We start from the raw sequence: 23,879 nt of genomic DNA, 5'->3' as shown, positions 1-23,879 counted from the left end.
GCAAAATGCTTTAGCAATTAGAGAAGCTTGATTTTGACACATGGTAATTTTACGTTAGGCAAATGTGAATTGTTAGAAAATATGAACATCTACTCCTCTGTTTTAGAGTGCCGTAAAACGCAGGTAATGAACTTAAATTTCCAATTAACATAACTAGCCCATAATAAAACATTCTAAAATCTTAAGAATTTTGGAAGTGCAAATCTAAGAACGATAATATCTTTAACAAATGATAATATTCTGATAAATCAATACTCTGTAAAGCAATAAAATCCTATTTTTGAAATCATATACTGCCTTAATGATAATAATGTTCCCTGAAAAGCACCCATGACTTACTATAGCAGTTTATAAACAAAGCTACTTAACCTGTACGAATTAAATTTTAACTTTAAAATTATACAATGCCCTTCTTTTAAACTCTGCTACTTCATGCAAGCTGATAAATATAACACGGTGAGAAAGAGTGGGAGCCTCTGCTTCATTTTGGGGTTGTTCCAAGACCAAGTAGAGGCCCATGCACGAAAGTTTTAAAATTCTAAATTAAGGAAAGTCAACATACCAATACCACTTTCAAACTAACTTTTAAATTATCAAGCTCACACCTAAAAAGTGGAAGCATCAATGTTAGTCATTTCTACAAACACCGGATCGCACTGATCCCTTTTAGTTCGAATCTCTGTACCACTACTTAAACTTTTTTTGCTTCTCTTTTATATTTGAATTCTTTCCACCCCTGGTTTTAATCAAAAGTCACAAAGCCTTTCTCCAGCTCATTTTTTATTTAAAACAAGTGACCTGATATGTAATGGAATAACAAATACAAATAAATACACTGCCAACTTAGAGAGATCTGCGGAACCAATGTTTTATGACAATCTGCAGTTCCCTACAAGTGTTGCCGTCATCCTTGGTGTTCTGAGCCTTCCTGTGGTTGAAGCTGTTTAATTCTTCTATCTTGGTATTTATGTAGCTTCTTTGTTTCTCAGCCTTTAACAGCATTTGAAGATAGTGTGCTTGACAATATACACCTCAAAATGTGGTCTGTATGCAAGTCTCTCAACCCCTGAAACCTTAGTTTCAAATGTAGGATTTAAGTTCCACTGTTCTCTCCTATAAATCAAATACAGTGTTCTTGCACACATTTTGGTCTCTGTTACACCAATATGTGATTTCACAATGGAAGCATTCTCCATTCTGTACTGAGAAGCCCATGGCCATGTGACTTCCAGTGGAGACTATAATGTGTCCAGGGCATCCACTCCAACCACAATTGGGTTCCTAGGGTTTGGGTAGGTCTGCACTGAGGCTGTTGTAACAGTTTCCCATGGATGGTCTGTGTCCTCTGATGTCCAGGTCCTCATGGCACCAGTGACAAATGCGATGGCACTCAGGGAGAATAAGGCAGAGAGACAGTACCTGACCTCACTCTCCCTCCTTCAGTCCTAGCACCCGCACTTCTGTTTTGTATTTTGGGGGGAGGATGTCAGGAGAGATTTAACCGTAAGTTTGAAACGCCTAGAAGAACTCATGTGGAAATAAAAAGTATGAAGTTGTATATAAATGTATTTACTTCAAAAAGTCGGGAAGAGCAAAGGTAGAAACAAAGGTTTGGAATTCATTAGCATACGGCTGGTACTGAAGCCATGTGACTGAAGCAGCTTCAGTAGAGAAAACGTATAGAGAGAAACGGAGCGATCAAGGACCAAAGTCGAACAGAGGAGGTACTGTCAGCAAAGGAAACTGAGCAGGCATGTCCAGTAAGACACAAGGAAAACCAGGAAAAGTTTCGGAGATGCCAAGAGAAGAATTATCTCAAGAAGGCAGAAGCGGGCAACAATGACAAATGTTGCTCAGATGTCAAACACGATGAAAAGTGGAGAAGTGACCACCAGCATTCTCAGAAGAGTCACTGGTGACTTCGCTGAGAGCCAAAATGAAGAGTTCTACAGAGATTATGTGAGATGAAGACAATGCCTACAGATGACTCTTAGGGTCAGGCCACACATATTCAGAGCAATCCTAAAGGAAAGTATGCTCTATACACAGTATGCTTTCATGATGAAAGCAGGTATGTTAACGTCAGGGCACCCCATTTCTCAGTAATCACTGTGTCCAAGAGAATGAATAAAGGGGCAATGAAAACAAGATAGCTTGAAGAGATTCCTTTTCCAGTTCTTGGGGGCCAACTGGGAAACTGGAAAACTTGGTAAGAGACTAACTTCCCTTCATCTCACTCCCCAACAGAGGGGCATATGAAGCCCAAGAGCACACGGGCTGGATACAGCAGGTGTTCAGTCAATATGAAGAATGCATGGGTAATTACATAAGTGAAATCCAACAGGTCTTTTATTGGCTCACGTACTTAACTTGGTGGATGCTGTGAAGACTTAATGATGAAAGGTATACGAAAGGTGCCCAACACAATGTCTAGCACATAACTGCTACTCATTTTTTTCAGTTCTAGGAACATCCAAAAACAGTCCCAAAATGAAGTTCTATCTACCAACCTATTGGTCAGGGAGATATAAAGAGATGCTCCTTTGCCCAAATCCTGAAAGTTAAATCTCAGTTAGGTCAGGCCTCTAAGGCTCACTGTACCCTAATTCCAGGGCATCCGTGAGTCCTTCCCATGCTGTAAGCACCCTTACAGAGTCTAGGGACAAGAGGCTTCACAAAGATAGCTTTGAAACAAGCCAGCAGATAGGCACATTTATCCCCGCCCCCCATCTGCCTTGTCAACCAGGTCCCCCATGTGTAAAGTGACACACTGAAACGGGGGAGAAGGAAACAGAACAGGGTCAGAGAAATACAATTCAAAGTAAAAATCACTTCTGTGTGGAGCTCACAAAAGATCTGGGTTACCGTCGGCTGCAAACTGCTGCTCTCCGGGCTGCAGGTCCTGCCGGAAGTCGTTCTCCTCATCGGAGTCATCTGGGTGATGGTGATTGTGGTCATGGATGTTGGCATTATTCTGGGCATTGTTATCATTGTCATTGTTGGAATTCTGGTTGCTAACAAGGGCCGAGGAAACCCCAATTCCCGTGCCTGCACTCAGACCGACTCGAGCACAGCCCTAAGGCGAGAGGAAAGCACATGTGTCTTCACTCAGGTTAGTACAGAACACTTCATTTTCCATATTCCTCCGGGTCATCTTGACCTAAGAATTTTTACAAAGCACTACTTTTATGTATGCATTAAGCCCCTTATTAGAAGCTTGTAAGACCTCAAGCAAGGCGCAGAGCTATCGGTCTGGATTTACAGATGATGAAATGCAGTGCAAAGAGGTCTGTGTAAGAGACCAGTAGCTACAGCTGGAACTTGAAACCCAATAATCTGACCTCCAATCCTGAGCCTTCCCCACTATACTGTACTGCTTGCACAGCAGGAATGTAACCAGTAAGAACGGAGGAGAGAAAAGATACCCAGCTGAAGCATTAAGTTTTTATTACAGTGACAGTGAAAAGTTTTATTAGTTAAGCAGTTTTAAAATAACATTTCATACAGCTAGACAATCTCAGGTTTTCCAGGAATTTCAACTGCATAGAAGAGAGAACGGCAAAGTAAAACATTTCCAAAATAAATACCTAATGCATATTTATATCTGAGGTTCCTAATTAGAGATTTAATCTCCCAAGTAATTACTCTGAGTAATAAATTTTGACCTAGCTCCAATTTCCACCTTTGCTCTTACCTTACCTTCAGCTTATAGAACCGACAGACAGCTTTCCACTTACTTTTTCCTTTCCCTTCTCTGGAGACCCCTTACCAGAGCAAGAGGCCATGCAAATTATAAGCTGTATGTCCTCACTGAAGCTAGCAGGAAAAAGTCCAATTGTAACAATGTAAGGGCATATTATTAGAAGAAGAATCACTTAGGTTTTCAAATGTGACTTACTTTGGGTGGTTCACGAAACATCTGGTCCAGTGAAATAAACTCGAGGCTGGGCAACAATTCAATAAACTGGCCAAAGGAGTCCAGCTTCAAAGCATGGCACCGCACTAAGTTGATATCGACCAGTCGCGTCCATCTTGAATGGTCTGTTGGGAGAAATGACATGGCCAGAGAATTTAACTAACACTTTCTCCACTACGGATGACTTTTGCTATAGATCATAAAGTTCCAAAACCTTTTCCTTTAAATAACTTTGATTTTATCTCATGATCTCAAAAACTTGATGACTAAATTATGATGTCTTCTTACCTAATTTCACTGTGAAAAGTACATGGCTTGGGAATTATTAACTTGAAACCAAGTCAGCTTTGATCTAAATGTGATCCCTTCAACAACCTACATGTCTATTCAACAATAGGACACTAGTTAAAGAAATGTTGGTGCATTCATTTACTAAAACATTATGCAGCTGTTAAAAAGAACGAAGCAGAATTGAGTATGCTTGCTATGGAAAGCTCTCCCAAATACCTTTAGTGTAAAAACCAAGCTATAGGAGAAGGTATACCCAGTAAGAGCCTTTGTGTACATCTATCATTTTTAAATGCTATACATGTATAGGTTGCAATATGTACAAAATAATCTGTTCAGAGAATACACAAGAAACCGTTGATGGTGGTTACCTTTGAGAAGAGGAGACTTTTCATTTTGTACCTTTCTGTACTGTTTGGTATTATTTATCAAGTGCATGTATTACTTTTAGTTTTTAAGTGTTACAGGAGTTCTGAGTGATGGGATTATAGGCCATTTTTTGTTTTCTTCTTTATACACTTCTGTATTTAAGAAAACAAACAAACCAAAAATCCAATAAATGTTATTTTTTAAAAGTGATCTATGCCTGCTATAACCTAGTTTGTACTTCCCTATAACTTCTTGGTGCAGCTGGGCTAGGCAAAGAATTTCACTTCCGGCAGGGGAGACATGGCCATTCTAATGAGTAATCTCAACAGATGCCCCAGAGCCTAAAAGGAGGCTGGAGACGAGCTCCGTAAGGAGCTACAGTAGCCGTATGAGGCAACTCAGACAGGAGAGGAGGATGCGCTGCAGGTGTCAGTGAGGGGCCTTGCTTTGGTTAAAGAGGATGTCACAATGAAAATTCTCTAGCTCTGAATTTATTTAAAGGTTTGTGAATTTAGGTATTTAAGAAGGACCTTAAAAGAAACAAACAGTACTACTCTCAGGGAAGAAAATGAACTCCCCATATAAGGAAACATATCAAGTACAAAAGTCACACTTCTATACACGAGGGATCAGGCGGGGAGGGGAGAGCTGAAATAACCTAAGATTTTAAGGCAAATGAAATTTCACTACAAGTTAATGCTAAATATGTCACCTAATTAATTTTTTTTTTTTTTTTTAAATACATACCCACTCTGTCCTTTCAGATGATGTGCCATTTGAAGGTAATTCAGAGAAAACAAATATAATATCCCGGGCAACAATTCCTAACCTTAATTTTATGTGCCTGGCTCAAAGAAATATATATAAAAATCAGGGCAGTTGAATCCATAACCTAGACAGTGCCAATTTCTAGGCAGAGAATTTCAGGAGTTCAAAGAGGTACTGACAGAATACTTCCAACTGGGTTATCAAAGGTTCCCAGCACTTATATGAACAATCATATAAAATATCTACATTTTACATTAGGAATACAATTCATATCACACACAGAAAACAAAAATATATATTCTTTTGACAGCAGGCAGACATAGCCATAGTTAAGCCTACAGTACCTGAGATCCAATTGTATGGGTTATGGAGATGGGGGCAATTATAAATTGCCAGATATTTGATACAGGAAAAAACTTCATTGACTGCCTTCATCCCTATATCGGTGATGATACCAGGATTTTCAACCACATCAGCCAAACCATACTTTACCAGATCTGCATTCGCCATTCTGCCTAGAAAAAGAAGTCAGTTAAAAAAAAGGATTCTTAAATGTCATGGAATGTTGCCGATTCTTTATCTTAACATCCAATATATCACTCTCTATGATTGTTCTGTGTCATCGACCCATCATGAAGTTCAAGTCTGACTACAATTTTAGGTCAGGTATTCTGTGCAAATACCACTTATCTTGCAAAATAAAAACTTATATTAAAAGTCAAGGGATAGCTAACAGAAACAAATTATTTTCAATTGTTTAGAAAAGGAAAAACAGAAACAAAAATCCTTAAAGCAAAACTGAGGGATATATCTGTATTGGTTCACACTTACGGTGAAGTTTTAGCTTTAAAACAAAAAAATCTTAAATATGTAATTCTCTTTCACAGTATCAGGATCATGTTTTTGGAGTCGGGCGGGGCCATGCGTAGGAAAGAGTAAACTGGGAATTCAGGGTCATTCTTAGAGCCCATGGTATTGGTCAGTAAAGACGTGCCTATCCCCCCAAAACGTACTTCTAACTCAAATACACCTACTCCCTCTGCCAATAGGCTTTAGTGCCCCCCATCTTGTAGGCACACACGGGGATGGGGGGATGGGGGTGGGTTTCAGTAAAAGACGATCCTCCGTTCTAGACTGTGGTACTGGAACTCACACCTCATTCCCTGCCTCCTGTCCTCATTTTTCCCAGCTTCCTGCCCTTACTCTGCAGGATGGTCCGCTTGACTACAAGCAATCTGAAGGAAAAGGGACTGAGTCTAGTTAGTTGACAATCACATTTTCAATGACCAGCAGAGTGCTGGGGAGACAGAAATTCAATACACGTCTCTCACAGTCCTTACTACCACCTGCCACCAGGTACAAAGAAAACACCTTCACTCCTTTGAGGCCACCACCTGCTTCCAGCTCTTGGGGTCTCCTGATTGTCACGCTCCCTCAAGAACTCTGATGACATCACCCAGAACTCATTTTTGTTTCTTTTTTCTTTAGCCCATAGGTGGGCTAAAAGTAAAAGCTACCATTTAGTAAATGCTTTCTAAGGGTCAGAGATTGTAATGATAAAACTGCTTTTATTACTGACTCCTCCAAACCATCCACGGAAAAAATTGCAAGTGGTCTTATCCCCACTTAACGTTAAAACAGAAAACACGGACTTAAGAAGTAACTTGCCCAAGGTCCCAACATTTGTAAGAGGCAGGTCTCAATTCCATCTCTCTCCCTCTCTCCAAAGCCCTAGCAGTAAAGATAACACTGCTCTGATTTTTAATGAGTTTTACATCCCTATCACCTTTGAATAAAACTCTGCTATCATAAATCTATGAAAGCAAAAAACTCCTATTCATCTTTGGGACACCTTTCTTCTACTCTTAACACACAGCATCTGCTTTTCAGCATATCCATTTCCCCAATCTGGCACTGTCATTTTTACCATAAATATATGAGGCACAAAGGTGATGTTTCTACTTATATTTCGCCAAGTCTTTGTAACAAAACAGTGATACAAGTTTTACTGGAGGTGATGCCACCCCCACCCTCCTGGAGAGGTGCTTCAAAATCTAAATTACTGAGAAGAGTGAGATTAAGTGACGAAGTATGAGCAGGGACCACGCGTTCCTTCCTGGACGCTCTGTTAGAGGCACCTGGCACCTACAGTGATACAGACAATCCTGGGCTGTCTTTGGAGGACCAGAGGCAAATGCATATATGGAGAAATGGATGAACTGCAGCAAATATGAAAACAAGAATTGCTTATGAAAACGTCAAGACAAAGAGATTTCAATATGAAAGACACTATGAAACATGTTGAAAAGCATAAGGTAGCAGTAGTCAAAAGGTAAAGTGTTTTTCTATTGAAAGTTTCCGGGATAGAGATGTTATAGGGAAATAGCTGGTTATAAAGATAACTCTCAAAAGACAATCTTTCAGTGGGCCTAAATGTAGCCATCTTGAAAATACAAAATTTGTCAAGTTTTGAGCTTTAGGGAAGAGGAAAAAATAAAATTATAGGAAGAACACAAATTACCAAGCTAAAAATTTTGCGGGGTTACACATAAGCTGCTGTAGAAACAACACAGAGAATGTAAGCAACCTCATTCAAAACGAGAAAAGCCTGGTATCAAATACATTAATTTTATATGAAATGACTATACTAGCTCAGCATTTTAAAGCTATGTTGGTGAAAAGCTGATCTTTTACAAAGTTATACAGATTAAAAATAATTCCCATTAAATTGGCAAGAAGATGATTTGATTTCTTAATCCTTCGCATGTAATAATGAGCACTGCAACAAAGAAAAGGTAAACAAAACAATAGTGAGACATTTATCAAAAATGAAAAAGGACAACAGTCACGTTGTTTGACCTAGAGTGTCCTGACCAGAGGAATTAAGCCTTTTGTTCTTCTACAGTGCAAAATAGATCTAAGAAAAAAATGCCATCTGGTATGACAGTGAGTTTAAGAAAGACTTGTTAGAAATTACACGGGGAAGAAACAATTCTTGCAAAAATAAAAACATGCTGACGGTGGAAATGCTCTTGCATGTCTGATTAATGTCACGTGGGAAAAAAGCTTGAATAATGAATTGACATGCATTCAAACCCAAAGGAATGAATTCCCAATTGTAAATACATTCCAGAAAATGCTGTCAACAAGCCTTCCAACAGCAATCATCATCAAATGAATACTGACCATTATGTGCTCACACTATCTGAGAAATCCAGAACCCCCAGCGGGCTTATTATGGAAATGAAGAGCATGGACAGGGAATGGGACCTCATCTGAGAGGACCATCAAAAGCTTCAAGAAGTGTGGCAGATCAAATTCAACAAATGGAACCAAGGATGACATTCTGTGAAAAAAATGAAGCAGAATGGGAAAGAAACTTGGGCAGTAAAATGGAGACAATATCAAATGTAGGTAAGGATTTTTTTTTTTTTGTATACTGTTAATCATCATATTTTCTATAATATGCTAAGTCAGAGGCAATATGGGGAAAAAAAATCACTGACACTTCAAGTTTAAATTAAAAGTTCCTTTTTCAAAAAGGCAGAGCCCCTAAGATTTTAAGCTGTCTTATATTCAAGAAAATATGGCACATCTCAATTCAAGTTTCAGTTTGTCAAGTAAGTTCCCTACAGCAATTCTAGGGAATAAAATGGTTGATTAAGTCTTACTCTGCAGCAAAAACTCATCTACATATCCCAGATGAAGTGTTTCAAACTGGGGGAACTCCAGCTCTGCCATCTTTAGGGCAGAAAAGACGCCATCTTTGGTTAGGGAAGGCTGGATCCGAACTTCATGTAACCTGTGGAAAAAAAGATAAATATCAGAGTAAAATAAAAACCATCAGAATCAAAGGTTCTTCCTAGCATAACAGTCTGAAGGAAGTTCATCTTACTTAAATGTCATATGCAAACAACTCTCCTCTCCTCTACTAAAAAACACCAGAGAGGTTTCCTTTAAAGGAGCATTTAGAAAAGTACGGGCACGTCTTAGGTGGTACGCTGAAGTTACATTAACAAAGAGCTTTACAGTAAGAATTGTATATCCTTTCTAGTGCTTGCTTAAACCTGATTAAGTGAAAGTCAGAATCTGCATCTGGTGCTGATTATTCAACAACTTTTTTTATGTTAGCTGTTAAAAGTGCCATTTTAACAAAGATTACAGTTCTATATTGGGTAATAATATCTATTTACTTAAACTTAGAAAAAGTTTTATTTATATTCTTAATATTCTTTTGATGGAAATCAAGAGTTTTGTTTTTAAATTGAAAAAAATACGGTTAAGTCAATTTAAATACAATATAAAAGTAGAGGTAGACTTTTGATCTGTAGGAAATATAAATGTGGCATAAACTGATACAAACAAACAAGAATTATTTTTAATCTGTATATATAAAGGTGTTACAAGGTCAGGACTCTTAAAAAGCGGACTTAAAATACTGATTTCTGAAGAGCAAATAGTGTCACCAACTAACTAAAATAATTCCAAAAATCAGAGAAGGTTGAAAGAATGGTTCCCAAGAGAGCTGCAGACACCAGGGCATCAGTGCTGACTTCTGTCGGCCTTCCAGAATGTCGACTGCTTTTCCCTGCTGAGACCACACCCTTGCAGAGCTTGCTGGGTCTGGAGGGCGGTTCAGCTGGTCATCAGTTATAACGTAAGACTACCACTACTAAGTGATGCCCTAACGCTATTTAAACAGCTCCTTTATATTTTACATCTGGGCGAGGCATAATCCAACTTCGTATACACATTCCCCCAATTTTTGTAAAACAGGGAAAAATGTAACTCTACAAAAGACAACATGAAGAGGAAACATACCTACGAGCAGCAGTGATAATGAGGTAACCAAGATCTACTTCAAGAGCGTTTTTGCACGCTCCCAAAACAATAGTGTGCAAATTTCTAAAACCACCTAGTTAAGGGAGAAAAGCAACAAAAACAGTAAGTATTTCCTCTGACCACAGCACTTTCAGTAAGCTATTTATATGTATTTTAGATGACAATTATCTGGTTAAAAGTAAATCTATGTTTGTTTTTCCACTCAAATTACTATCTCAAGATGAATTATGTCTACTAGTCATCTCCTAAAAAGGGAGGAAAACAGGTACTTTCATTCTGAAGAGGCATTCTGATCGTGCCAGAAAATTACTCCAAATGATTGAGACTTTTAATAAAGAAAAGATTTTCAGAAAGCTGGAAATTCATGAGGGAACTGTAAAGAAGGGATCCTGACATTTTCTAGCCAAGGTTTGAACCTCCAACATACCATATGGGACAAGACCACCACTCCTTGAACTTCAACTGTTTTTTTCTGCTTGTTTGTTTTTGAAATTTGCTCTGTAAACAAATACAGGGCAAGAACAGTATGCAAATTTTTCATGTTTTAAGACTGACTTTAAACTTCTATGAATAGAATCACACAGTATGTCCTTTGGTGTCTGGCTTCTTCCGCTACAATTTTTGTTGAGGAGACTCATCCAGATTGTTGTGTACAGCGGTAGCTTACTCATTCGTATTGCTGTGTAATACGCCCTTGCACAAATATGTCACATTTGAATCATTCATGCTGTTGCTGATAGGCATTGGGGTTGTTTCCATTTGGAGACTAATATGAACAGTGCTACTATGACCAATTTGAGGCACTGTCTCCTGGTGAGGATATGTACGCATTTCTGTTGGGCGTAAAGCCAGGAAGGCCACCGTTGATATGCATGTAGTCAACTTTAGTAGATACGACCAAACAATAGTTCAAGGGATTATATCAGTTTATACTCACCCCCAGCAGTGTATGGAAGCCCTTGCTCTACATCCTGGCCAACACTCTTGCCTCTTTTCTATCAGTCATGCTTTGGCCTAGTCACTTCAGTGCTTGTGTACTATGCTGTGGTTTTATTTTGCATTCCCCGAATGATTAATGACGCTTATCATTTTTTCATGTTTATGGGCCATTTGGTTATCCCCTTTTGTGAAGTCTTTTCTATTCAGGTTGTATCCCTGTTTTTCCTATTGGGTTGTCTGCCTTTTTTTCATTAATTTTAGAAGTACTTCATATCCTCTAGATACAAGTCCTTCATCTAATACCCATACTGCAAATAGATTCTCCCACTCTGAAGCTTGGCTTTTCACTCATAACCATGCCTTTTGATGAATGGGAAAAAAAATTTAATATAGTACAGTTTATCTATTTTTTCCTTATGGTAAATGCTTTTTGATATTCTGTTTAATAAATCTTTGCCTACCCAAGATCAAAAAGTCATTCTCCTACTTTTTTTTTTTTTAAACGAATGTTTTGTTTTTCACATTTGGATCTATGATTCATCTGGAATTAACTTTTGTGGAGGTACAATGACTCCTTAAGTAAAATATAAGGCAGAGTCATTCTGAAACACTTATTAGGGGAGAAAAGTCTGTTTTTCTTTCAGGACATTTATGCAAACTCTTTGCTTTTGGCATCTCTCTCTAGGTCTTCTCTCTAATGAGTGGTTCCACTGTAGTCTTCTTATCCCTTCTCTTTCTCCTTTTAGCTACAGCCATGCAATAAAAACACTGCTGTTGATAATGAGGGAGCCTGCTCCATCCCCTTCACACAATGTAATGAAGTGTACTTCCACCAGACTTGACTGAAAAAGACCTCAAATTGTAGTGCTTACTCACATTTTAATAGTATTAATAATGACATCAATTTGTACCAACAGTACTTAATGATATTCCATTTGTATTCTGAATATACAAAGTTAGATTTTTGTTCTCATCTGTTAATTATCTACCTAGCTAAATTTTGTAGTATTTGTGTTGCAATGAGGGGATGTTTAACATGGCGCACATTCTGTTATATTATCATTATTTAAAATATAATTAAAGGACCTAGGGAGTAAAATATATTTTCCTTGTAAAAGCCATCATCTAGATGGAGCTAATATCCAAGTGATAAACATGAAAGAATTTGATATACCTTAAAGTATTAGACAAATATTAGACATTATCATTACTAATGCCTGAGTTCTTTTATAGGTCTAAGATGTCCAAGTCAAAAAACATCTCTTTCACCAACAGACACTAGAAATCCCTGTTAATATTTCTCAGAAAAATTCCAAATATAAGAGCTGTATGATTAACTAAGTAATAAGGATTAAGTGCTTTAACACTCAACTATTTATTTTGAGAGGGTTTAGCACTGTATAAAAAGAAAACGAATACTAGCTCATGCTCACGGTTACTTATTCTCCATCGAATGCACCAGAGAGAAAGGCAATTACTAACAAGCATTTTCTTTTAAAAAGACTCACAAAAGAGGCTAAATGAAAGCGTAATAATTTTTTAAACTGGTTTAAAAAGTATTCAGTAACTAAAGAAAAATGAATACCTGATCTCCAACTGTCTTCAACTACGTGTTGGATAAGACCTCCAAGGAAAGGAACTCGAACCATTTCCAAATGTTCCAAGTTTCGGGCAGACGCTAAGCCTGTTACTAAAGGGACATACTTCAAGGAGTTTGTGGGCCCTAAGGGGGTAAAAAATACTTCAATGGAACAATGTAAATTGACTTAAAGATGAATTTTCAAACTGGCAGCTGAAATAAATTAACTTATAAATTCCATGTGTGAAACTGACAGCCAAGTAGTTAACTCTCTATAATTTATACCTATTAGAAATGAAAGTATTAGCCTGTTAACCATGTATTTATTCAGCCTAAGGATTTTTCAGTAACACTGGAGGAATACTTTGTATTTTTTGTAAATCCCCCAGCGTTTCAATAGTTTGGAGCTCAAAACAACTAAGGGGAGAAAGCCAAGTGGAAGATGTGATCCTTCACTCAAGTAAATAGCTGGATCATAAATACCTCTCTCTGTGACCAGGGTTGTATGAGGTGTTACGGAAGATCACAAGACATAGTCCTATCTATCACAGAGCTTGCAAAAGACATGGAGATGAAACTAACTGAATAATTCTAAGAATATAAAGGCATGACATATCAACTATAAAAACAGGATCTGCTGTACTACATAAAAAAGAAAAGAGTAAAAGAGAAGAGGAAGGAAGTGTATATCTCAGGACAAGGGAACAATAACATAGTAAAGACAGACACTGAGGTCAAGGCTGGTAGGGCTGCAGAGGGGAAGGTGAATAGGCAAGCCTGACAATAAAAGAAGGTATATCTTGGTAAAGAATCAGAAATAAAGATAATCAAGAGGGGTCCCAGTTATTAAGAACTTTAAAGCAGAATAGTTCCCACTTGACAATCTCAGGCAACAGAGACACTGAAGGTTTCTGAACAGAAAAGCAGTACCATAAAAGCAGTGCTTTCTGCTTTACGAGATTATGTAGCATGACGTAATCAGAAATCAGAGATCTATTATAACCATCCTACAGAAAGTAAGAAGTGAGGGGCGCCTGGGTGGCTCAGTCAGTTCAACGTCTGCCTTCAGCTCCGGTCATGATCTCAGGGTCCTGGGATTGAGCCCTACATCGGGCTCCCTGCTCAGTGGGGAGCTTGCTTCTCCCTCTCCCGCTCCCCTTGCCTGTGCTTTCTCTGTCAAATATATAAAAAAAATCTTTTAAAAAATTTGAAAAAGAAAGTAAAAAGTGCCTGTAAAAAATATGTAGAGACACTGTGATGCTCCTCCCACCCGCTAAGGGTGAAACACGAATCACATGTCTACTGACTTTAAAACAAAACGTACATTTATTTTCACAAGATGACTGAATTACCAAACATAAATAATAACAACATAATGTAATTCCATTTACAAGTGTAGCTATGGAGATTGCTTTAGGATATTACCGCACCATAACTGTGCCATTACCTGCACAATTCCTCATGACGAAAGTTCGTAAGCTGATGCAAAGAAAGTCTTTGAACGGCTGTGGTTTAGTGAGTCTTACCCACTTCATATAAAGGTGCCTTAGCATCGGGATACAAGGAATTTCAGGAACATTCACCCCTAAAAACATATCCAAAAAACAAAAATCACGGAAAAACTCTGTATTCTGCATAAAAGTGCAACAGTCTACTTTTCAAGTAGACTTTCTACTTTCATGGATATTTTCAACAGAGTGAATTACCTAATTAAAGTCCATCAAGTTTGGCTTATTTAAAATAGGCCTGTAACGAATACTTTAAGCAAACCATGAACACTCTACTTTGTTATTTCTTTAGAAAAGGCATATGGAGATGGTATTTTAAAAGTATTCCCACATTTCATACACATGAATCTTTCTCATAACTCTACAACTCTTCCAGGATACATATATACACCCAGGAGATGTAAAATGAAAACAAGTTACTGAAAACAAAATTACTATTTGACTACCCATGCCCACTGTTCCACCACTGAGAAAACTAAAAGACAGGCAGGCTAGCTGGCTTCAAATATCATAATATCCAGAGACAGAGATTAAAGCTGTTTCTACAAACGAATGAACCTTAAGGATTTGTAAATGTGCGGGAGAAGCCAGTCAGCATGACTCTGAAAAAGTGAGAAACCCATCAGTCATTTATTTTAATATTTCAAACTGATAAAGGTATTTTATCTTTCAGATCCATAAGTGACTTAACACTAGGAATCATACCTGCAGAGGACCCTGTCTGGGAGAAAGCGGATGTAAAGTGGAAGGAAAAGCCAAGAGACACAGAAGAAGAAAAAAGATCGGTAACTTGTTAAGTTCTAAAGGGAAGAAAGCAGATCAAGGAACCTGGCCAACAGTTAAAACACCACAGCCTCACGAAAAGCCAAGGAAGTGCCACAAATCTCTGAGAGAAAGCCCAAGGACCCAGTGTGATGGCATTTAACAAGCAGCAGCTGGCAAAACCAGACTAACGCAACTTCAAATTGAAGTGGGTAGAAGCCCTGCAAGCAAGGGCAACTAGAGAAAGCAAAACTAGTAGAGTACCTGAATGACTGGTTCTTTAGGAGCTAAGTTCTGCAGGATGTTCCTACTCTAAGGATTACTCCTTAACCTGCCGCTTCCCAAAAAACAGTTACCTTTAGCCTTGAACTACACATATACTCTGTATGGCAACAGATGGGAAATAAAATCGAGATGGAACCAAAGGAAGAAAGGCAGAGGCAATGAGGTAGTAGACTAAGACTCAAGATGCAGAACTCACAAATGTACACTTAGCATCCACAACGGTGGTAATTCTGACTAGCAAACTCAGAGTAGCAAGAGAGACCGATCCACCAGACAACACAGCTTTAGCCCATGCTCGAACCACATTTTGCCTCACATCCATTCTATAAACAAAGCACGTGCACTAATTTGCTACCCACACTTTTAACACCATCAGAGTGTTAAACTGTTGAATTAATCCAATGAATGAATGCATTTCAACAAAAGTTACCAACTACTTATATCTACAATGAACAAAGACAGGAATCACGGGAAATATAAAGGTATAAAAACACTCCGACTTTACAGAGCTTACATTATGAACTTCAGATATTACAGTATTTTTATTAACTAAAAATCCAGTCTCAAACTAGATATCCAAACACCTAATCACAATCATTCCTTGACTGTGTTAACTAAAAGGGGCCTAGAGAGCATTCCCCTTCTGCCATAATTGTGCACATAAGCCCTAGTTAAGACCCACTCCTTACCATCCCTGCTGCACTTCCTGGACCACCTGACTCAGTTTCAGAAATTTCTAGTTCTTAAGACCATCACCAATGCCCAGAATAATGCTTAGAACAGAGCAGATACTCAACGGGTATATTTTAATAAAAGAGTTAATAAATAAGTATTAAAAGTCAGTAACAGGAGTCCTCCCGAAACCCTTTCAATAATGTAAGCCAGAGGCGGCAAATGAAATTTGAGAAAATATCTGCCCTTATTATTTACTTAGATAGAAATTATTGGGACATAGACTATTTGGAGGGAGAATGTACACTATAATCACGGCAAATAAGGTGCTTTGGAAAAAGAGCACCCCATTTCCCATTTCTCAGAGAAAAAGAAAAGTAGCAGACTTTTTTCACTGGCTCCGGGTTGAACATAGGGGCATGTTCTGCTTGGAGAAGATACAAGTAAACTAAGAGCTATTTGGCTTTTTTATTCCTCAATGTTCTAGAGCTGAGCTGTGTAATAAAGTAGCCACTACTGCACGTGGCTGTTTGATAATGAATATAAGATAAAAATTCAGTTCCTCTGTTTCACTAGCCACAGAGGGAACCATATAGGAGAGGACAAACCCATGACATTTCCACCACCACAGAAAATTGCATTGGAGACCTCTCCTCTGAAGAGTCGAACTAGGACCAAAAGGGCAGAGAACAAGGGCAGGATTCTGGCTCACTGAAACAAAACGAAACGAAACGAAACAAAAAACACCCACAACCTAACAACTTTCAAAACTACTCAAATGGTCTTCAAAAAGGGAACAGACTGATTGTGAAGCAGTATTTCTCTAGCCCTCCAGCCCCCATCTAGGACTCCTTAATGGGAAATCTAAATTTGTATACACGTCTCACAAGCATTTCTTTGGCCATCATCAATTAACAAAGCTATTTCTAAAATTCTCATTATTCCTTCCTTTTCAGTGAATATTCAGTTATACGATATTTCGAGGAGTCACAGGTGACCCAAGAAACATATACTTACCAACTAAATGTAAAGTCTGAATTTTGGCTCCTATAGGAATTTTCAGTTTATTTTCAGGAGGAATTGGAAATGCTCCATTACGATTACGAAATTTCCCCAAAATATGAACATGCGGCATATACGTCCAAATAGATTCTACCAATTCCAAATGAGAAGTTTCCACACCCTAGAAAATAATGCCAAACAAGCATAAGAAAGGCTATTAATTTAGCATCCAAAGCTTCTATTTCTGTATCATAAGATGCTAAGTATGCTAATGGAACTTAAAAGTTCGTTATGGATGAAATCTGCATGTGAGTGAGCATATTCGTTCATTCTTTGATTTATTATTCATCAATCAGTCGATATCAAAAGTTCAACCAGGTACACTCACCACTAAGTTTGGGCATGCCTGTAAAGCTTCCAGAACGCCTGGAATGCTAAAAGCCTCATGGCCCCGTACCCTTCGCCTCTCAAGGTATCTAGGGTGAAGGCCATAAAGCTGTTCGACGTCTGGCATCTTCTTCAATAGTGTTAGAAAACTGGAATCTGTGAAGCCTGAGAAATTCAGAAGCATTTAGAGGCAAGTTCATCTTCGTGTTCATGAACATTTATTAGGCACCTGTCATTTTTATCAAAAGGTAACGACAACAAAAAGTTTCCTTTTTAAAATTTCGTAAGACTAATACTATGGCTGAACAAATGGTTAAACAGAAAATACATTCCTTTAGTAACAGAGGAAATGTTTCAGAAACCCCACTTATCCTGAATTAATATTTTACAGAGCTGAGGCTTTTAATTTATCATTGCCTTTTTGTTGCTGCTGCTTTTAAGGCAAAGAAATCTTCGACTAGCAACATCACACATTTAACTCGGATAACTTGCACCTATTACTGGATTGGTGGGTGAGGAAGGACCACCTTCCTGATCAGCACCACCCTCCTCCCCCACCCAAGGTGCTCTCTGGTCCAGAGAACCTCAAGGGCTCTGCAGAGCACACGAGTAAAAAAGGAGGAAGATCTGATCCTCACCTCTAGGAAGCTCACAGTTCTAACCTTAATCCCTCTCAAACTAGGTTCTCTTGGTCTATCCATTTCCTAATAATTACTCAATCTTGTGTTTAACTACCACTCCCTGGACATTTCAGAGAGTTCATACTTCTGCAAAAGACAGACCAGGTTAGCTAAGAGAACATAAGTGAACCAAACTGAAAGGATGCTGAGCTGACAGAAAGCTATGTATCTGGGATGCGGACTGTGTTCCATCCACCAGATGGGAACAGAGAGGCAGGTCACTTTCACAGCAAGGGTTTTGGTGAGGTAAGCAGGGAGACAAGTTTCATACAGTTGATATTATCTGGGGTGTTTTGTCTTTAATGGAGGCTGTCAGAAATTCAATTGTCTGTTCACTAATGACGAACAAAAATATTAACTCCCAAATCACTAAGTCTTACATACTAAAGTTTTCAAAAGTTGTTCTATTTGCATAGGGCTGGTCCAGATGACTGTTAACTTTAGAATCACAAAACTGAAAATTAAGAAGAGACCTCAAAGATTACTTGGTCTGATTATACTAATAGTTCTTATTCTCATCGTGTAGAGTAACCTTCACTAACTGGCCCACTCAATGTGTTAACAATTCTATGTTTTCTCACCTACTCTCCCAACCCAATGAAAAAGGTAATCACCCCACTTATGAAGGTAAAAACTGAACTTGAAAGAATTTAAAAGCTACTGTGTGGGACAGCCAGAGTTCAAAACCACGTCTGACCACTGCCAATGTCCATCCTCTTTTGTCATACACTACCCATTGCCTCTCATCAAAAAATGGGTATAGTTCCACCTTCTTTATTGAGATCGTGTGCGAACCCAAAGAGGTCACATACGTAAACCATAAAGTACTACATAAAAACCTTAGTTATCATTATTTTATAGAGAACCAGGGCTTAAACTCCAGGTTTAAACTATTGCCAGAGTGGCATTAGTAAGCAGGGTTAACGAGATCTTATTCTAGGCTAGAGACTGCTTTGATCCTCTTTTATAACCATGCAGGGATGGGAAGCCTTGGGCTCGTAGGTATTTATCACAGTCTGAAAGAAGTCAGCGATGCGTGGACAGATTCCTCTCTCATTTGATATGGGGCAGAGATGTTAAGGCTAAGGCTGTATCACATGCGAGCTCTGCCATTCTACCTCTTTATACAGCGCACTAATCCCATCGCCAGAATTCCTGCTGGTCTAACCTCTGTTAAAGCAAATCTAATCTAAGGACTGATGGTCATTTTCACACTGCCCTCATTTTTTTTTTTTTCTTTCCTGCTGTAAATGATCACTCTCTGGAATAAAAGGAGCCCTTTTCCCTTAGGATCGTTTCTTTGAAGTTATTTGAAGACAACTGTGGTTTGCCTCCCACCAAGCTAAGTTCTAGCTTCAGGTCTTTGCAATGTCCTTCACAAAAAGATATATAAACTGATAACTAACTGGCCAATTGTTAAGAGTTACTAGTTGGGGGCACATGGGTGGCACAGAGGTTAAGCGTCTGCCTTCGGCTCAGGGCGTGATCCCGGCGTTCTGGGATCGAGCCCCACGTCAGGCTCCTCCGCTGTGAGCCTGCTTCTTCCTCTCCCACTCCCCCTGCTTGTGTTCCCTCTCTCGCTGGCTGTCTCTGTCTCTATCGAATAAATAAATAAAATCTTTAAAAAAAAAAGAAAAGAGTTACTAGTTGGCCGCTGACCCTTTCGAAAGGATAGAGCACCCCAAACTGTACTGCAGAGTCTATCCTGTTCCACTTCACTTCTGTCAAGGCTCCCCTACCCCACCTGCAACACATTTTCAAAATATCAGGATCTAGATAATGCTGATAAAATCTCATTAAACAAGACATTCAAAACTGCTACACAAGTCACTGAAAGTCACTAGTTAACAGATCGGTGTTAACTGAAAAGAAGCCTTGATTGGCCCTTCATTTCAATTCTTCCCTTTCAGGTGCTTTGCTGAACTAAAGGCATCAACTTTCTTTTCTGCTCTCTTTACATGAGGTCCATTTGTGTGGTTAGGCTACTAACTCTGAATTCCTCACCTACGAGACCAACGCCTTATTTGAGAATCTCTAAGACCTGCACAGCCCTTCCAAAAGTGCTAAAGAAACACGCAAGCTCCAGAAGTGCAATTTCTGTGGCCTGCCAGAGCAGCTTTACACAAATCGATGAGTATCTGTTAAACTGGAGGGCGCCTCTAAGAGGTACAGGGAAGCTATGAAAACCTGCGCCACAGAACGAAGGACACTTTGTCTAATACAACAGACATATGCTGAGTTCTCCACTGGTACATTTGTGGAACGGGCTGATGTAGTTCCTTAAGGAACAAAACCAGTAGAGCCTCAGGCAAAACATATTTTATCAAGTCGAAAGAACCCAAGTAATTTAGACAGACTTCTGCCTCCCCACCTCCAAGGTGACTTAGACTGCCTATCTTAAGCCAAGTAACGTTTGATGGGAATATAATGAGGTTCTGGTAGGACTGCAGGGTACCTTACAGGCTAGATCCACTTACCACTTGGCATGTATTCCCACCACCGCCCTGCACAGAGATCCACAACCCTCACCACTCTCAGATACAGGGTCACTGCTTCTTTTAGCTTCCTGGAGAGACATTCCATACACATGATATCCTGCAGAGGGAGGTACCTTTGTGAGAGAAAGAAACTCATATTTATCAAGCGGGTTAAGTACTTCCTCTCACCAACAGGTTACTTTTTGTCCTTCTTCCATTCTCTTACCCCTTGAATGAAATCAAGACCTTAGGAATAATCGCAGGGTTTTAAGATTAACACACACATAAAGCTTTTCACTAAAAACAGATGAGTCAGCAAATAGTCAAGCATCCGAATAAAGTACTGAGCTCCCTCCACAGGGTGTTTGCTAAAATCTGCCTTTCTCCTCTTAAGTTTTTACAAACAAAGAAAATCTCAAGAAAAAAAAAAAAAGGAAGAAAAAAGATCTCAGTGAATTTCAAGGCCTGATGATAAGGGAACATGAGAAAGAGAGAACTAATCAGTTTAAATATGGCCAATAGAATTTTATAGCTTTTACAGAAATCATTTCCTGTGGTAGCTAAAAAATTCCTCTCTGCTCCCTCAACACACCCAGAAACTCTATTTTCTCCATCAACAAACACATATACTAAGATTATAGTATACAATTTTTTTCTAGATCTTTTTACCTTTTAGATCACACACAAGTATTGCACAACCATTAAGTGAGAACACCTCGTCTCAACTACAGTTTTCTCTTTTCCAACTCCCCGTTATCTCTTCCCTCCTGAAACTTTTCAACTAACCTGTACTTTTGTTGTTTCCAATAAAAGCAATATATATTTTGAAAGATCAGAAAATCTCATCTCTCTCTCTCTTCCTGAACACCCCTCCATACACAACTAAATTAAAAAAAAAAAAAGGTAAAAACTACCTTTTACTGAGCTTGTATTGTATCACAGACACTGTACTGTAGTTACTATTTCACAACTTGACGAGGTAGGTGTTCTTTATTTGCCCTCCCCCAACCCTTTTTCTTTCTTTCTCTGCTAGGCTGTGTTCCCTACCCTTCCAGCTATCGTTTGATTTTGGCCAACACATACCATGGGCAAAGGCTTTCTGCTATTCCTAGTCTCCTGGAGAAAATCTTTAGCACTCCTTATTGGCTCCCTTAACCCTATCTAAGCCTCTCTAAATAGTCCCTTCATTAAATGATCTTCAAATTCCAGCCAAGTGTATGAACCTTGTTTCCTGCGAGAACCCTCAATAATGTAGCAGGTGCTATTTTACAAGTGGTGAAGTCAGCTCAAAAAAGTTAACCTGCAAAAAGTCAACAGCTAGGAAAGAGGAAGGAAGAGCAAGGATGTCAACACAGTTGGGTCTGACTCTAATTCTTAAAATTAAGCTAATTCTACAGGAAAAGTCCAAGTATGCCTGCTGAGCATTTCTCTGCTCCATTTTTTTCTACCTCCGGATGTTCTCGCTTCCCCTTCAAACTATGTAAAGAGAATAAAATCAAATGTAATTTTCTACCAAAAAAAAAAGCATTATTGCTAACTTAATCTACAGTCTCCATAGCTCAGATATAAATAGGATACTTTTCAGGAATTATGACCATACATTTTATAAACAATGAAAAACAGTGAATGTTTTCTGAATCAACTTATACACTAAAGTATTTTTTCCTCAAATCACTGATTGTTATCCGAAGTATATGCCTGAGAAAATACTATACTCCCTTTAATACAAATAGATCAGTAATCACATGAAAATGATCTTACATCATAGCTGCCCTCCGAAAAAGAAATGTATTTTTTCTTCATAGATTCGTAATCGAAGACTTGGAGGCATTTCAAATACATCTTTAAAAAGATGTGACACTAGATTCCACTCCTTCCATTTGAATAGTCTGTCTGAACTGCAAAATGTTATCATATCCACTCTCAACTTAAAATATGGTCCGATTTGTTTATAATATGCCCTCCCATTATTCAACAAATACCTAACACACATCCCTAGAAACAATTTTACCTATGCTTTCTTCCAGGATTTTAACAGCTTTATTGTTTAATTCACTGATGCATTTAGAATTTGGTATCAGGTATGACAGATAAGAACGTGCTTTTATTACTTTCTCCAAATGATTTCTGGGTTATGACATCATCACTGAATAACCCACTCAGCTCTTCCTCACTAATGTGACTACCAAGTTTATCATAAACTAGATCCCCACATATATTTGAATTCCCAACTGGAGACTACATATGGAAACTGTCTGTTTTACCCAACTGTCTGCTTAACTTCTCCAGTACCAAATCTTCAATTGTATAATTTGAGAATATATCTGAACATCTGGTAGGGTTAGACTCTTTTTCTGCCAAAAGAACTTCAGTATCATTTTGTTATGTTAAAAAAGTTCTGTTATTTTGGGTTTCCTATTCCCAGACAGAACTGAACTGTGACAGACCTACGCTGTGACACAACAACAAACTGTGGAAGTTAAAGACTAATCCATATTTATGTTAGAAAAGAAAAATAAAGTGCTCATGGTTCCCTAAAGTAGCTCTGCTGTCTCTATTTTCAAATTTCTTGGGACACCTGGGTGGCTCAGGTGGTTAAGTGTCTGCCTTTGGCTCAGGTCATGATCTCAGGGTCCTCGGATCAGGTCCCATGTCGGGCTCCCTGCTCAGTGGGGAGCCTGCTTCTCCCTCTCCCTCTGCCCCTCTCTGTGCTTGTAAGCGCTCTCTCTCTCTCAAATACAAAAATAAAATATTTAAAAATAAAATAAAATTTCTTTATCTGCAAATATTCAGTAATTTTTAAAAATTCAAAACACTTCTAAGAACTTCATAAATGAAAATTTTCCCTACGTAAATAAAATAGTAGAAAATCCAAATGCTTGGAAAAGTTCACTGCAACCAAATAAGGGAAAAAATGGAAACAATCCAGACGTCAGACTACAAGGGAAAAGTTAATTATTGTGTCATAGTCTAGTGACTAAAATGCTCATTATGAAGACCATGTAGCAATATGAAAAAAGGCCGAACAGGACCAGAATCACTAACGCTCAACAAGCATTTATGCTATGCAGTGTACTGAGTGCTTTAAAAGCATTATCTCACTGAATCCTTATAATAACATCTTTATCGCTCCCTGGTCTAAGGCAAGTAAATGAAAGACTCATGATTCAAACTCAGGTCTCCAACTCCAGAGACAACGTGTGTTAGGATAGTTTATTTGAATGGATAATGACTGAAAGAAGAAAGCAGGGGAAACTGGAAGTGGCAGGTTTTTGTTGTTTTTTGTTTTGGTTTCTTTGTTGTTTAAAATGTAGTCTGGACAAAAATATACTTTAAAAAAAGATTCTGAAAAAGCTTTAACACAAAACAACTTTAATGTGTGCACTGCATATAGCAACGATGGGT

General features: G+C 38.5%; 1 protein-coding gene across 11 annotated transcripts in view; it reads right to left on the bottom strand.

Moving 5' to 3' along the window:
* Positions 1–23,879, bottom strand: part of FBXO38 (F-box protein 38) — a 53,730-nt gene that overhangs the window by 20,815 nt on the left and 9,036 nt on the right. For 9 of the 11 annotated variants that reach the window (XM_026510710.4, XM_026510714.4, XM_026510712.4 and 6 more), the window contains exons 3-12: positions 20,475–20,608; positions 17,319–17,482; positions 16,946–17,111; positions 14,149–14,286; positions 12,708–12,845; positions 10,163–10,256; positions 9,013–9,143; positions 5,686–5,856; positions 3,899–4,041; positions 2,866–3,076 (exon numbers count right to left, since the gene is read on the bottom strand). In XM_026510710.4, the coding sequence (XP_026366495.1) occupies positions 2,866–3,076; positions 3,899–4,041; positions 5,686–5,856; positions 9,013–9,143; positions 10,163–10,256; positions 12,708–12,845; positions 14,149–14,286; positions 16,946–17,111; positions 17,319–17,482; positions 20,475–20,608 (1,490 nt within the window). The remainder of the gene's footprint in view (positions 1–2,865; positions 3,077–3,898; positions 4,042–5,685; positions 5,857–9,012; positions 9,144–10,162; positions 10,257–12,707; positions 12,846–14,148; positions 14,287–16,945; positions 17,112–17,318; positions 17,483–20,474; positions 20,609–23,879) is intronic. The other 2 variants (XM_057312241.1, XM_057312240.1) reach the window with 1 other exon arrangement.

The sequence above is a fragment of the Ursus arctos genome, unplaced genomic scaffold, assembly GCF_023065955.2.
Source record: "Ursus arctos isolate Adak ecotype North America unplaced genomic scaffold, UrsArc2.0 scaffold_15, whole genome shotgun sequence".
Lineage (NCBI taxonomy): Eukaryota > Metazoa > Chordata > Mammalia > Carnivora > Ursidae > Ursus > Ursus arctos.
Note: the sequence above shows the minus strand (reverse complement) of the source record. Positions and strands in the feature narration are given on the sequence as shown.